Genomic DNA, 12,777 nt, shown 5'->3' with positions numbered 1-12,777 from the left:
AACAAACAACAAACAAACATGCATATTAATAGCCTCCGTAATGTTGACTTTTAGGGACGCAGGTGGTGCTGTGGGTTAAACTACAGATCCTAGGGCTTGCCGATCAGAAGGTCGGCGGTTCGAATCCCCGCAACGAGGTGAGCTCCCATTGCTCGGTCCCAGCTCCTGCCAACCTAGCAGTTCGAAAGCACGAAGTGCAAGTGGATAAATAGGTACCGCTCCAGCGGGAAGGTAAATGGCGTTTCCATGCGCTGCTCTGGTTTGCCGGAAGCAGCTTAGTCATGCTGGCCACATGACCCGGAAGCTATACGCCGGCTCCCTTGGCCAATAAAGCGAGATGAGCACCGCAACCCCAGAGTCGTCCGCGACTGGACCTAATGGTCAGGGGTCCCTTTACCTTTAATGTTGACTTTACATCTAGCATGTTGCTAAGATAGCTTCCAAGGGACACGGGTGGCACTGTGGGTAAAACCTCAGTGCCTAGGACTTGCCGATCACATGGTCGGCGATTTGAATCCTCTCAGCGGGGTGAGCTCCTGTCTTTCGGTCCCAGCTCCTGCCCACCTAGCAGTTTGAAAGCACTCTTAAGTGCAAGTAGATAAATAGGTACCGCTTTATAGCGGGAAGGTAAACAGCGTTTCCGTGTGCTGCGCTGGTGCTGGCTCGCCAGAGCAGCTTTGTCATGCTGGCCACGTGACCCGGAAGTGTCCTCGGACAGTGCTGGCTCCTGGCCTCTTAAGCGAGATGAGCACGCAACCCCAGAGTCGGTCACGACTGGCCCGCAAGGGCAGGGGTACCTTTACCTTTACCTTTAAGATAGCTTCCAGCTCCAAAAGATTTCAAACTCCTCCACCGACTCCTCTCTAGCCTAAACCTGCCCTTTCCCGGGCCCAACTGTACTTACATAGATTATTGACAATGGCCCTGCATACTCCTTCACAGTCACCCCAAAGACGTATTTCAGCTGGGAGATCAGCACTTGGATAGAGGCCGCTGTGGTGTAGCCCCGCACCAAGGGCTCAGAAAGGTAGGTGGCCACAAACCCAAACTGAAGCAGACCAAGGGCAATCTAAAAAAAAGAAAGCAGGGGGAATAAGAGCCTCATGTTGTCTCTCACACACAGCTCCCTTCCAGAAATCTCCCTGTGGGACACAGTAGATCTGGGGGGGTATTGCAGAGGTATCTTGCTATGAAGCCTGCTGGGACTTGCCAGAGACCCAGGACAGAATACAGAACATAAGATCAACCATTTCTGTCCCTGTGAGATGGGGCCAAACATAAAGGCTTATTTAAAAGCCTGTCAGGTTGCAGGAGAAAAACCTGAGACTTTAGAACAGGGGTAGACAATGAGCTAGACAATGTTGCTAGACTAGAAAAAGTGCATTATATTAGGGAAAATTACAAACAAAACCAAACATATTAGAAGAAATATGCATGGAAATGTACACAACCTTGTGTGTGAACTTATAAAATATATTTACAGTGGTACCTCGGGTTACATACGCTTCAGGTTAAATACGCTTCAGGTTACAGACTCCACTAACCCAGAAATATTACCTCGGGTTAAGAACTTTGCTTCAGGATGAGAACAGAAATCGTGCTCCGGCGGCACGGCAGCAGCAGGAGGCCCCATTAGCTAAAGTGGTGCTTCAGGTTAAGAACAGTTTCAGGTTAAGAACGGACCTCCAGAACGAATTAAGTACTTAACCCGAGGTACCACTGTACAATAATCACAATCTAATGGGGAAATAGGCTGGACTGAGCTTAAGGCTGTAAAAATGATGAGCTGAGACATAATTGACAGATTCATTCATTCCTGCCTCCTTTGTTATTGTTGAGAGAGAACATGCACACTTTGGGGTCCCACCACTCACCTGAAATATGCCGACCAAGAAAGCGAGTGCACCCACCAGTTCCACTCTGGCAGCATCCCTCAGAGTCTCATTGACAACTGTGATATTCGAGCCGTTAACCGTCTCCATGTACTTTCCGCTTGGTTCCAGTGAATCTGTCACACTCCCGATCATCACAGAGATGATAGCAAATGGGCCTGTGAGGAGGAGATAGAGGTTTGGGCCAAGAGATCAGCTACCTGTCCAACCTTGCATCCCCACAAGAATCCAGTCCTCTTTTGTCACAAGCTCAGTTGGCTTTGCTTATCCACCCACATCACCAAGATGGCAGGATTTGCATTGGGTGCCAAAGGATCACAATTTAGGGCCAGAGGAAGAAGATCCCAGCTTCCTGCCTTTAAGAGTATTTTGATGATGATGATAACAGAATCAGAATAATAATAATAATAATAATAATAATAATAATAATAATAATAAAGCGATAAACCATCAAACATTAAAAATTTCCCCAAACAGGGCTGCCTTCAGATGTCTTCTAAAAGTCAGATAGTTGTTTATTTCCTTGACATCTGATGGGAGGGTGTTCCACAGGGCAGGTGCCACTACCGAGAAGGCCCTTTTTGAACAAAGAGGGCTTGTCCCCTTACCAGTCACCTGGTTCGAGATAGCAAATGAGTCTTGTGAAGCAGGGCAAGAGGCAATTAAGCCAACTTAAATTAATTTGAAGATGCGTATACAATACTGCCAAGTGGAAAATCAGAAGTCATTATTTCCTTTTAAAAAAATTCTCTTATCTCTTTTAAAAATCTTTTTTCCTCTATGATTTTTAAACCCTGTTCTTTTTCGTTAACTCTTATCTATATTTATGTTCTGTGATGGATGGAAGATGAGAGGCAGGGCAGAGAGGATCTCCCAGGTTAGGAGGCTGGGGAAGAGGGGGAAGCCCCCAGGTGAGATGTTGGGATGTCTTATCTCCCTTGGTGTGGATGAAGAATAAAGCTATAACCTAGACAGAGGGTTTTGTATTTTCCTATATTTTCCTCTTCTCTTCCATCTTCTTCTTCTTACACCTTTTTTTTACGCTTTCCCTTTTCTATTTTCCCTCTCTGCTTTGTTTTTACTGTAGTCTTTCAATAAAAACTGAACTCCTGCGCAGATCCCAGAAGGCCTCTTCTCCCAGCATCCCCTGCTCACCCACAGAGATGTGCCTGGAGGTCCCAAAGAAGAAATACAGCAGGACGGGATAGAAGGCTGAATACAAGCCGATGACGGGAGGCAGCCCTGCTAGAAGCGCATAGGCCAAACCTGGGCAAAATAAAGGCGGGTGTTAATACGCAGCCAGTGCTTGGTACCCTTGCTTAGAATGCAGGCTCTATTGTATCCCAGGCACCCCACTCAGACGTGCTGTAGTTTTATCCACCCACCAAACCTATGTATGCAGGCAACTTACATGGCCTCCTGCTACTTCCCAGCATGGTTTAGTGGTTACAGTGTCAGACTAGGAGTCTGGGAGAAGCAGGGTTCAAATCCCCCATTCAGCCACAAAGCTCACTGGGTGGCCGTGGGCCGGTCGCTGACCCTCACCCGCACCTACCTCACAAGATTGTGGTTCGGTTTAAATGAGGGGTGGCGCCCATACACGCCACCTTGGAGAAAAATGTGGGATAGAAATGCAACAAGGCTGATAAATAAGTACGAGTCTGTCTCAGAAATTCCAGACTGCACCCTTCACCTACATCCCCTTCTCCTCATCTAGCTTTTATAGCCAAAGCTTTGTTTTCCCCAAGGTCCTCAAGGCCGTATTTCCAACAGTAACTTAAATTGGAAGCATGTTTTCATTTGGGTTCCCTGTCCAGTAGTGTTTTGGTATCTGGCAGCTCCTCCAATGTTTGTGAAAGTTCAGCACAATATAGCAGAAAGACATGGCCTCTTGTTAATCTGGTGTCAATGGCACACCTATGCCAGGTACACAGACAAGGACCTGTCCACTTAAGAGTGAAACACAGAAGGGCCACAAAACCTCAAGGAGGCTCTTTGCTCTCCAAGAACAGGGGAAGAAATGGATGACAGTCAGGGCTGTCATTAATGGCCTTGTGGGGTACAAGGTTGACAACTGGCTCCCTGAAAGCTTACCCTGAGGGAGATGCATGATTCCTACACTGAATCCTGAGATGATGTCCCCTAGCAGCCAATCCTTCACTGGGTACCGCGGTAGCCATTTCAGGATGGGGAAGAACTTGAACAGCAAGGACTTTGCAGTCGAAACTGAGCATCTGTGAGGGAAAAGTGCAAAAAGGCATGTCTGAGAGGGAAGTTTGGTCTTCAAATTGCACTGTGGCCCAGCAATGGAAGAACTGGGACGTCAAAAATACCTCGTCCTATCTTGGGCATGCCTCTTCTTGCAAGAACATGACTGTCAGGTCATGACTGTCAGGGAACTGCCATCAGAACAGGGGAGGGAGGCAGAGAGATACAGAGAGCCTCCCACGCTTCTCCAGCGGTAGGGAAAGCCACACCTCCAGTGGAGCAGAGGTGGAAGGGGTCAGCCAAGTGAATGGAGGGCTCGGAGATGATACTGAGAGCCCAAGCGCCTCATCTAGCCCGGCTGGCCAGAAGGCAGACGCCGTTTCCGTTGCCCAGCTTCCGCAGAGGGGTGAAATGTAAGGAGGGGAGGTGGAGATTTGGGGTGTCTAAGTTCTTATGTTGGGAGAGAAACCAGAAGGGGCCACTCCTGGAATCTGCAAGTGACTAAGACGGACATGAACTCTGTGGTTCTGCACTGTAAATAGTTTGCACCAATAAACCTGTAAAAGACAGGTCGGAGTCCTGCCTGGTTACTCACGAGTAACCACCACCAGTGCCTAACAATGACTGTTAGCCAGCAGGTGTCTCCTTCAGAGACAGAAGGGACCAAATTCCACATCTGTAACATTTGGGCAGATGTGGAGGCTAAAGGAGGCAATGAAGGAGGTGGGACTGCCCCACCTACCGCTAAACTACTCATGTGCAAAGCACAGTCTCTAGCTCTTCCTGCCCCTTTCGGTTCAGGGACTTGGCCAGGAGTTCAGCAGGGCTTGGGAGGGGAGGCTCTGGACTTGAAGCTCTCCCACAGGCCTTCTGACTGGTAATTGGTGGAAGGAACTGGCTAAAACCCAAAGATTAAAATCTCTAAAGTGGTAGAAGCAAAAGAGCACAGCACCCTCCATTTTCAGGGTTAGTGTACATGACTTTGAGCCACTTCAAAGGTACACTTCATAGGCGCATAATATAGTCCTTTGAGGTCTGTATCACTTGTGACTGCAGAAGAGAGTCTCACATCTTTGCCCACAGAAAAAGACATTGCATAAGGAAAGCTTGCATATCAAGGAGATGGTCCGTCTAAAGCCCTTTCTCACAAAATGCCATTATTCCATGGGAAAGAAGGTTTTGTTACAAAGGGAACATGCAATGCCCTCCACTACCCGCACCACACATTCACTGCAACCCTAAGTGGAATGACATTAGAAGGGCAATATCTTGTCTGATGCGTGTTCTCTGTGACAAGAACATGCATTGAGGGTTTTTTTTCTTTTAAGGGAAACTAGTGGGATCCATGACAAAATGTTGCAGCATGGAGTGCTGTTGTTCATTGTGTCAGTCAGTCAGCCAGCCAGCCAGCCAGCCAGTCACACCCTCCTCCATGATGCTCCATTCCATACCCCCTCCACCGAGTTTTCAATCTATTTCCCCCACCCAACAGTCAGCGTTCTGTAACTACCATACTTAGCTGTCATTAGCCCTTTGGGTGGTTTCCTGCCCCTTAAGGCTTTTTCTTTTGAAAAGCTTTTAGTAAACCTTGGGTAATCCCCAAATAACTCCTTTTTGAGTGGTGGTGGCATTTTTGGCTCTATAAGCAACAGCACACATTTTATTTTATTTTTGTCACATTTTGTCACACAAGCATCAGAAGTAGAAAGAGAAAGAAGGATAAACCAATGGAAGTGACTGGAGCACTGGTCTATGGTCCTCCTGGTTTCTAATCAAGTCATTCTTCTTTTCAGGCTGTGTAGATCCCATACATTTAAAGCACACAACTTATCCCAAAGGTTCCTGGGAACTATAGTGTTTGGAGTTGTGGCTCTGTTAGGCTGAACTACTGTTCCCATAATTCTTTGGGGGAAGTCATGTGCTTTCAATGTATTGGTATGTATACAAATTCAGGGCTTGCAAGTTCCACAAGGTGCTCTACAGCCTTCCCAAAAAGTCCCTTTAGTGAGCTATAGAAACATCATACCTTATCTTCTGGATCTTGGTAGAGAGAGAGGTTGAAGGAGCCTCATTTCTCAGGCCAATCGTCTCTAGTTCAGCCTCAGTCAATGTATGATGCTCGGCCCTGGAGCGGCACGACACTTCGTTTTCTTTCATCTCCTTGGCAATAATGCCACCTGCTTTATGGACTCACTCTGAGGCTAGGAAGAGGGGAAGGAAGCAAGAGGGCCATTAAGACCACCTGCCACTCTGAGAACTTTGCAATCTTGGATTCTGCCACACATTTTCTTTTAAATGGGCCTGGGAATAGAGCATTTAAAATAAACACAGTATAGGCCAAGGATGTGGAACCTGTGGCCCATCTGTGGTGGTGACGGCACTGGGCTGTTTCACCTAAGTGCTCCAACACTTGGGCCTTTAATACCCAAAGGCTGCAGCCAACATGGTCAATGGTCGTCAGGATGATAGGAATTGTAGAATCATAGAATTGTAGAGTTTGGAAGGATCATCTAGTCCACAAACAACATAAACGGAATGTAGAGGTTCCTGTTATATGAAATTGTGGGCAACTCATGTCATGCAAGAATGAAATAACACAACCTCTTTAAAATAAAGATAATACAGTGGTACCTCGGGTTACAGACGTTTCAGGTTACAGACTCCGCTAACCCAGAAATAGTACCTTGGATTAAGAACCTTGCTTCAGGATGAGAACAGAAATCGCACGGCAGCAGCAGGAGGCTCCATTAGCTAAAGTGGTACCCCAGGTTAAGAACAATTTCAGGTTAAGAACGGACCTCCAGAATGAATTAAGTTCTTAACCCGAGGTACCACTGTAACCAGTTATCTGATGCTGAGCAAAATGTTGGACCTCTTGCCTATAACTCTGAGAAGAAGTCAAATGAGGTTTCCTCTGGCAGATCGGGACAAAGATATTACTGTTTTAGTAGCTTCCTTTTTAGTCACAATTTTACCTGAAAGGGTTCCCAATGAACCATCCTTTTGGGGAACAGACAGGGCGAAGCAGGATATCTAAGTGCACACGACCACAGTGTGACCTTATGACCCTTGACAGCTTCACCCTTGTCCTTTTAATTATCCCAGTGACCTGAAATGCTTTATACTGCGATGCCAATAAAGGTATTTGATTTGCAAATATTGTTCAACAATAGACCTAATATACATTTTTAATTCATTTTGATATTATTATCCAATAATATTTGTAAATGAATATAGACAGACAACAATAATTGCATATATATAGAAAGATTTATTTGTTTACAGACATTTTATGGAAAAAATTGAAGAACAATTATATATAAAATGGACAAAGACAATGCGAAATGTTAAAGACAACATAAAAAAGCTGGAAGGAGGAAGGAGGATTCGCTTGGGAGACCAAGAACAAATGTGAAACATAATGTATGTGTATGTATAGTATGTAACTAAAAATTCAATAAAGATCATCTTTAAAAAAAGGGGGGGGGTATTTGATTTGATTTGATAACCAGTTATCGGATGTCTGAAGGCTACTGAAGGCCTGACCATTTCCTGAGCTGGCGAAACAGAGCAGGCGCATGAGCCCATATAGTTCAGCACAAGTGTTAAGGGAGGAAGCAGCAACTCAAGTTTGAGGAGGGAAGGGAAAGGATTGGGGAAACTGTGGCCCTTCAGATGTTGCTGAACCACAACTCTCATCATCCAGATCATTGGCCATGCTGGCTTGGGCTTATGGGAGCTGTAGCCAAAGAGGTTCCCCATGCCAGAACAAAGTGAAAGTCTTCCTCTGGGCAGATTTAAGGCCCCCGGCCCCCAGAAAGATCATAGGCTGGCAGCAATGGCCAAACATCAGGCATCTAGAATGCCTAGTTGCCTACTGTTATATCAATTATATTCATTCATATACAATTGCTGTGTGGGCACTCAGTGTTTGGATGGTCAGTCTGTGGCAGCAAAGCCTACCCTTGTTTTAACCATATTGTACAAAACATCTCGAAGGAATAAAACATATACAACCAATTATATATATGGAAACAGTTTTAAATCCAATACATATATAAATTCAAGAATCTTCAGAAGATGAAGATGGTGCTGCTGTAGGAGAAGGGCTGTAGCTCAATGGCAGAAGATCAGGTCCCACGTTCAAAGCCTGGCATCTCCAGGTAGAGTTAGGGTCAGAAACCCAGAGACCTGCTACCAGTCAGAGTAGACAATACTGACCTAGATGGATGAATGGTCTGCCTCAGTATAGGGCAGTTTCTTATGTGCTTCTATGTAAGAGGCTGCAGTGTTGTTTTCTCTTCAGAACTGTTGTGCAGTTCTTTAGGTGCAGCACAGCTAAGAACATATTTATTGCTCTGCAGTTTGCGAGTACAAGTAGTATTCCCTGGCGTGCACATTTTTTATAATGTTTTTAATTAACAGCACAAAGTTCAGTAACTCGTTATATGCCTTTATCATTTCATGCATAGGCTGACTTGGAACGGCCTGCCCTGCTGAGTATCTATAACCATCTGAGGTTTACTTTATGGGAACTATAAAATGATGATGCACATTTCCAATATGAAATTGAATGCATATTTTAAAAGCATTGTTCATATTTACAAAGGAATCGGGCTCTCTAAAGAGTGGAAGATTTGACACTAGAGTTGTCTTTTTAAGAGACTGCTTTTTCCTCGCACGATGGAGAATTCATAAGGGTATTCTGTTAATTGTGGTACTCAGATCGGTGCACAGAAGCGAACACCTTCATCTTGCAGCCTATGGGCTAGTTTTATGATTTAACAATGTTATAACTTAAGAAGACTCTGATAGCATATATGACTTGTTGTGCCGAAATTTTTATTGCTCGTAAAAGTGTTGTGAAATGATTGTTTGTAATGAGTCTTAGTAGTGATCCTAGGGCTGTGTACACACCATACATTTAAAGCACCTCTCCCTAAGAGTCCTGGGAACTCTTTTTCAAGAGGAAATGTGCTTTAGATGTATGGTGTGAACAACAACAACAACAACAACAACAACAACAACAACAACAACATATTTATACCCCGCCCATCTGGCTGGGTTTCCCCAGCCACTCTGGGCGGCTCCCAACAGAATATTAAAAACACGATAAAACATCAAACATTAAAAACTTCCCTAAAAAGGGCTGCCTTCAGATAATAATAATAATAATAATAATAATAATAATAATAATAATAATAATATTTATACCCCGCCCTTCTGGCTGAGTTTCCCCAGCCACTCTGGGTGACTCCCAATCGAGTGTTAAAAACAATACAGCATTAAATATTAAAAACTTCCCTAAACAGGGCTGCCTTCAGATGTCTTTTAAAGATAGGATAGCTGCTTATTTCCTTCACATCTGAAGGGAGGGCGGGTGCCACTACCGAGAAGGTCCTGCAGCCTATCTGTTTCATTGGGAGTAAACAAAGCAAAACTAAAACTTAAACCAAGTCAGCCATATAGCCATTGTACTACCTTGCAGAGAAACTCATGAGAAAATGATCTCAGTTAATGCCCTAGCTAGCCCCTGCCCCCCCTCTCTAACAACTCCTTGTCCCTCCAAGCTGAGCTCTATAATTGGGTATAAAGGTGGCATTAACTAAGATTTTATTTCCTCCTCAAGAGGATGCAATTGAGGACATGCCTCCCTGGCCAACTAGATGCCATTTAAGGACAAGTCTAGGTGTTGACTGAAGGAACAAGTGAAAAGGTATAACTTGAAATGCCCTAAAGTTAGACTCTGGACTGCAGGCATTAGCCATTTTGGAAACCTCCCTGGGCACTTGAGGACACAGGCAAGTGGAACCGCACTACATAAAGGCAGGCACGCAAGGATATGTGTAATGACTCTCCACTAGGTACTATTACAAGGAGAAATTGCAGGGCACGTTAAATGCATTTTCCATCCAATGTGCAGGGTCTGAATAATGAAAAAAGCACCAGCTAGAGCGGGAGGGAGGAGACTGGTAATGAATGAGATTTGGTGATTTACTCCCATTGCAAATATCAGCTTCAGAAGAGGGATTTTCTTAAGAGCCCCGCAGTGGGGAAAGGGGCTAAATCCCCTCCTTGTGTCTGCTCTGAGCCTGTTAATTATTAGCACCCTCAAAGGAAGATATTCCCTTTTTAAAAACATGCAGATTAGGCCTTATCCACACTTCCTCTTGTCATGTTGCGTTCCCCTGGGGAAACTGCTCTTCAGTGCTCAGTCAGAAAAAAAAAATGGCAATTTGGGTTTCCTTCAGATTGATGATTGTTCTAATTTATCGCTAAAGAGCAGGTTTTCCCTGGGAAAGGAGGAAAACCGCTCATCCCTGTGCTTTTAAGGCATGGGACAAGCAGAAGTGTGGACAAGCCCTCTGATGCAAAGGAGTATTTGACCCCATATCTTGTTTGGCCCTGATAAATGTAGCAAAAAAATTACACTGGAGGATTCCTCTGACAACAGGGAAAGGTTCCGATACCACAAAATGCAATATAGGACCAGGACAATGTGGGGAATCTTTGGTGGTCCCAGGCACCCCATCTACCCCATTTGGATTTGGACCCCAAAGACCACAGGAACTTGTGGGTGCATGGAAGGTAAGTTGTAAGCAAGCACAATTTTTGACAATGCACAACACCATTGCTCGTCTTTCATGGCATCATCCTTAGCTTCCCCAAGCTTAAGCCAACATGAGATAGCCTTACATTGCTCTTAAGCCTGCAGGTCTTTTGGCCACCAAATGTAATAGAATTCTCAGCCATCTGGATCAAATCACAATTCACAGAAGTACTTGTGGTCAGCCGTGACAATTCATCTGGCAAGTTTATATTTATACCATAGAATTTTTTTACTAGTCTACAAATACTGACATGGTGCTATTGGGGAAAATAATATTTTTTAGGGGGAGTAGGGTGCTGAAAGGGAGCACATTCAGTCATTATTTTAGGAGTCCACCTAGACATCTCCATAAAAGGACACAAATTTGCATAAAATTTACATATGGTAATATTGTTATGTGCACCCCAATCTCTAAGTGGTGAGAGACATCGGGGTGCCAGCATTTTCCTTGGAATGAAGGTCAGTGAAAACTGGTATATTGGTTTTATTTACAATCTACTGTAATAGAATCCCAGGTCTGGAGGGACCAAAACATATCATTCAAACCACACGCCCCATCCTATAACACTACACACACATAAAAGGTAAAGGTACCCCTGCCCGTACGGGCCAGTCTTGACAGACTCTAGGGTTGTGCGCTCATCTCACTCTAGAGGCCGGGGGCCAGCGCTGTCCGGAGACACTTTCCGGGTCACGTGGCCAGCGTGACAAAGCTGCATCTGGCGAGCCAGCGCAGCACACGGAAACACTGTTTACCTTCCCACTGGTAAGCGGTCCCTATTTATCTACTTGCACCCGGGGGTGCTTTCGAACTGCTAGGTTGGCAGGCGCTGGGCCGAACGACAGGAGCGCACCCCGGCGCGGGGATTCAAACCGCCGACCATGCGATCGGCAAGTCCTAGGCGCTGAGGTTTTACCCACAGCGCCACCCGCGTCCCATACACACACATAGATGAACTATAATTTAAATAATAACCCAATGCACCTCACCCCAGAATAAAGACTGTGGTCTGTGCACCTGCTCAGTCTGCTTTGCAGGCACTTACTGCTGATGGGCAACTTCAAGCAGTTGGTTTGAAGAATTACAACCCCCCCCCCCAAAAAAAAAAAGAAGTAGGAGATGGGAGAGGGAGAACTAAGGGGGCAAACCCTCCCCAACAGATCGATGAGCAGGACTGAACATGCTCGCTGGATTTTACACCAAGTGTTCAGCTTCAGCCAATCCCAGTTTCCTGTTGAGCGTACCTCTATAAGGCTATATAAGCACTGCACCTATAAAGCGCATTTGAAGCACATTTTCCACCTCCTTCAAAGAATCCTGGGCATTGTAGTTTGTTCAGGGTTGCTAGGAATTGGAAACTACAGTGAACAGTAAACTACAGTGTCCAGAATACTTTGAGGGGGTAAATGTGCTCCAAATATAATTTAGAGATACCATGTATGCAACCAAAGCTAGGTTTTCAAATTTCCACACTAGTTATATTCACAGTTTGCATTTTATGTGTATAGTGAGGAGGACAGCATAGCTGTGCCATTCAGATGGCAGCTAATCTCCTCTCTCTCTCTCTCTCTCTCTCACACACACACACACACACACACTCACTCCATTCTGTCTGTACCAGTAGCTCCTCCTTCCCTTCCCTGGGGAATGCTAGAAAGGGAATCCCAAGAATCACCCTCTTACCTGATGTGTGATAAAAGGCAGCAGGATTGGCAATGTGTGCTGTGGCCGGACGGCTCTCTAACTGTGTGCTCCCCTTTGCTCACTATTAATACCTGACGGTGATCTTTGAGACACCACTCCCTCCTTGGCTCCCTTGCAGTTAAGTTGACTGCACTATGTCTGGGGTCACTGGGTTTCCGTTCACCATAAGCGCGGCTCTTGGGCTTCCTGGATCTGAGCCATGGGGTGAGCAAGCTGATGGACTCATTGACCCGAGAAGAGAACCTAGATATAATGGACACATGAACATGCTGTAGAAGGAATTGAGGGGCAGGTGGGGCTCATCGACATGGGAATGTAACCCATCTAGGAGAAGGAAAACTCTGATCCTAAACATCCACCTA

The 12,777-nt window shown here is 45.3% G+C and overlaps 1 protein-coding gene across 2 annotated transcripts in view; it reads right to left on the bottom strand.

The window, feature by feature from the left end:
• SLC26A6 (solute carrier family 26 member 6) overlaps positions 1-12,518 on the bottom strand; it is a 32,642-nt gene extending 20,124 nt beyond the window's left edge. The window contains exons 1-6 of one of the 2 annotated variants that reach the window (XM_028719158.2): positions 12,395-12,518; positions 6,127-6,301; positions 3,987-4,126; positions 3,048-3,158; positions 1,875-2,050; positions 905-1,069 (exon numbers count right to left, since the gene is read on the bottom strand). In XM_028719158.2, coding sequence (XP_028574991.2) covers positions 905-1,069; positions 1,875-2,050; positions 3,048-3,158; positions 3,987-4,126; positions 6,127-6,257 — 723 coding nt within the window. In that variant the 5' untranslated portion in view covers positions 6,258-6,301; positions 12,395-12,518. The remainder of the gene's footprint in view (positions 1-904; positions 1,070-1,874; positions 2,051-3,047; positions 3,159-3,986; positions 4,127-6,126; positions 6,302-12,394) is intronic. The other variant, XM_077924949.1, reaches the window with a different exon arrangement.
• Positions 12,519-12,777: the final 259 nt, after the last annotated feature.

Source organism: Podarcis muralis, chromosome 2 (genome assembly GCF_964188315.1).
Source record: "Podarcis muralis chromosome 2, rPodMur119.hap1.1, whole genome shotgun sequence".
Classification (NCBI taxonomy): Eukaryota; Metazoa; Chordata; class Lepidosauria; order Squamata; family Lacertidae; genus Podarcis; species Podarcis muralis.
Note: the sequence above shows the minus strand (reverse complement) of the source record. Positions and strands in the feature narration are given on the sequence as shown.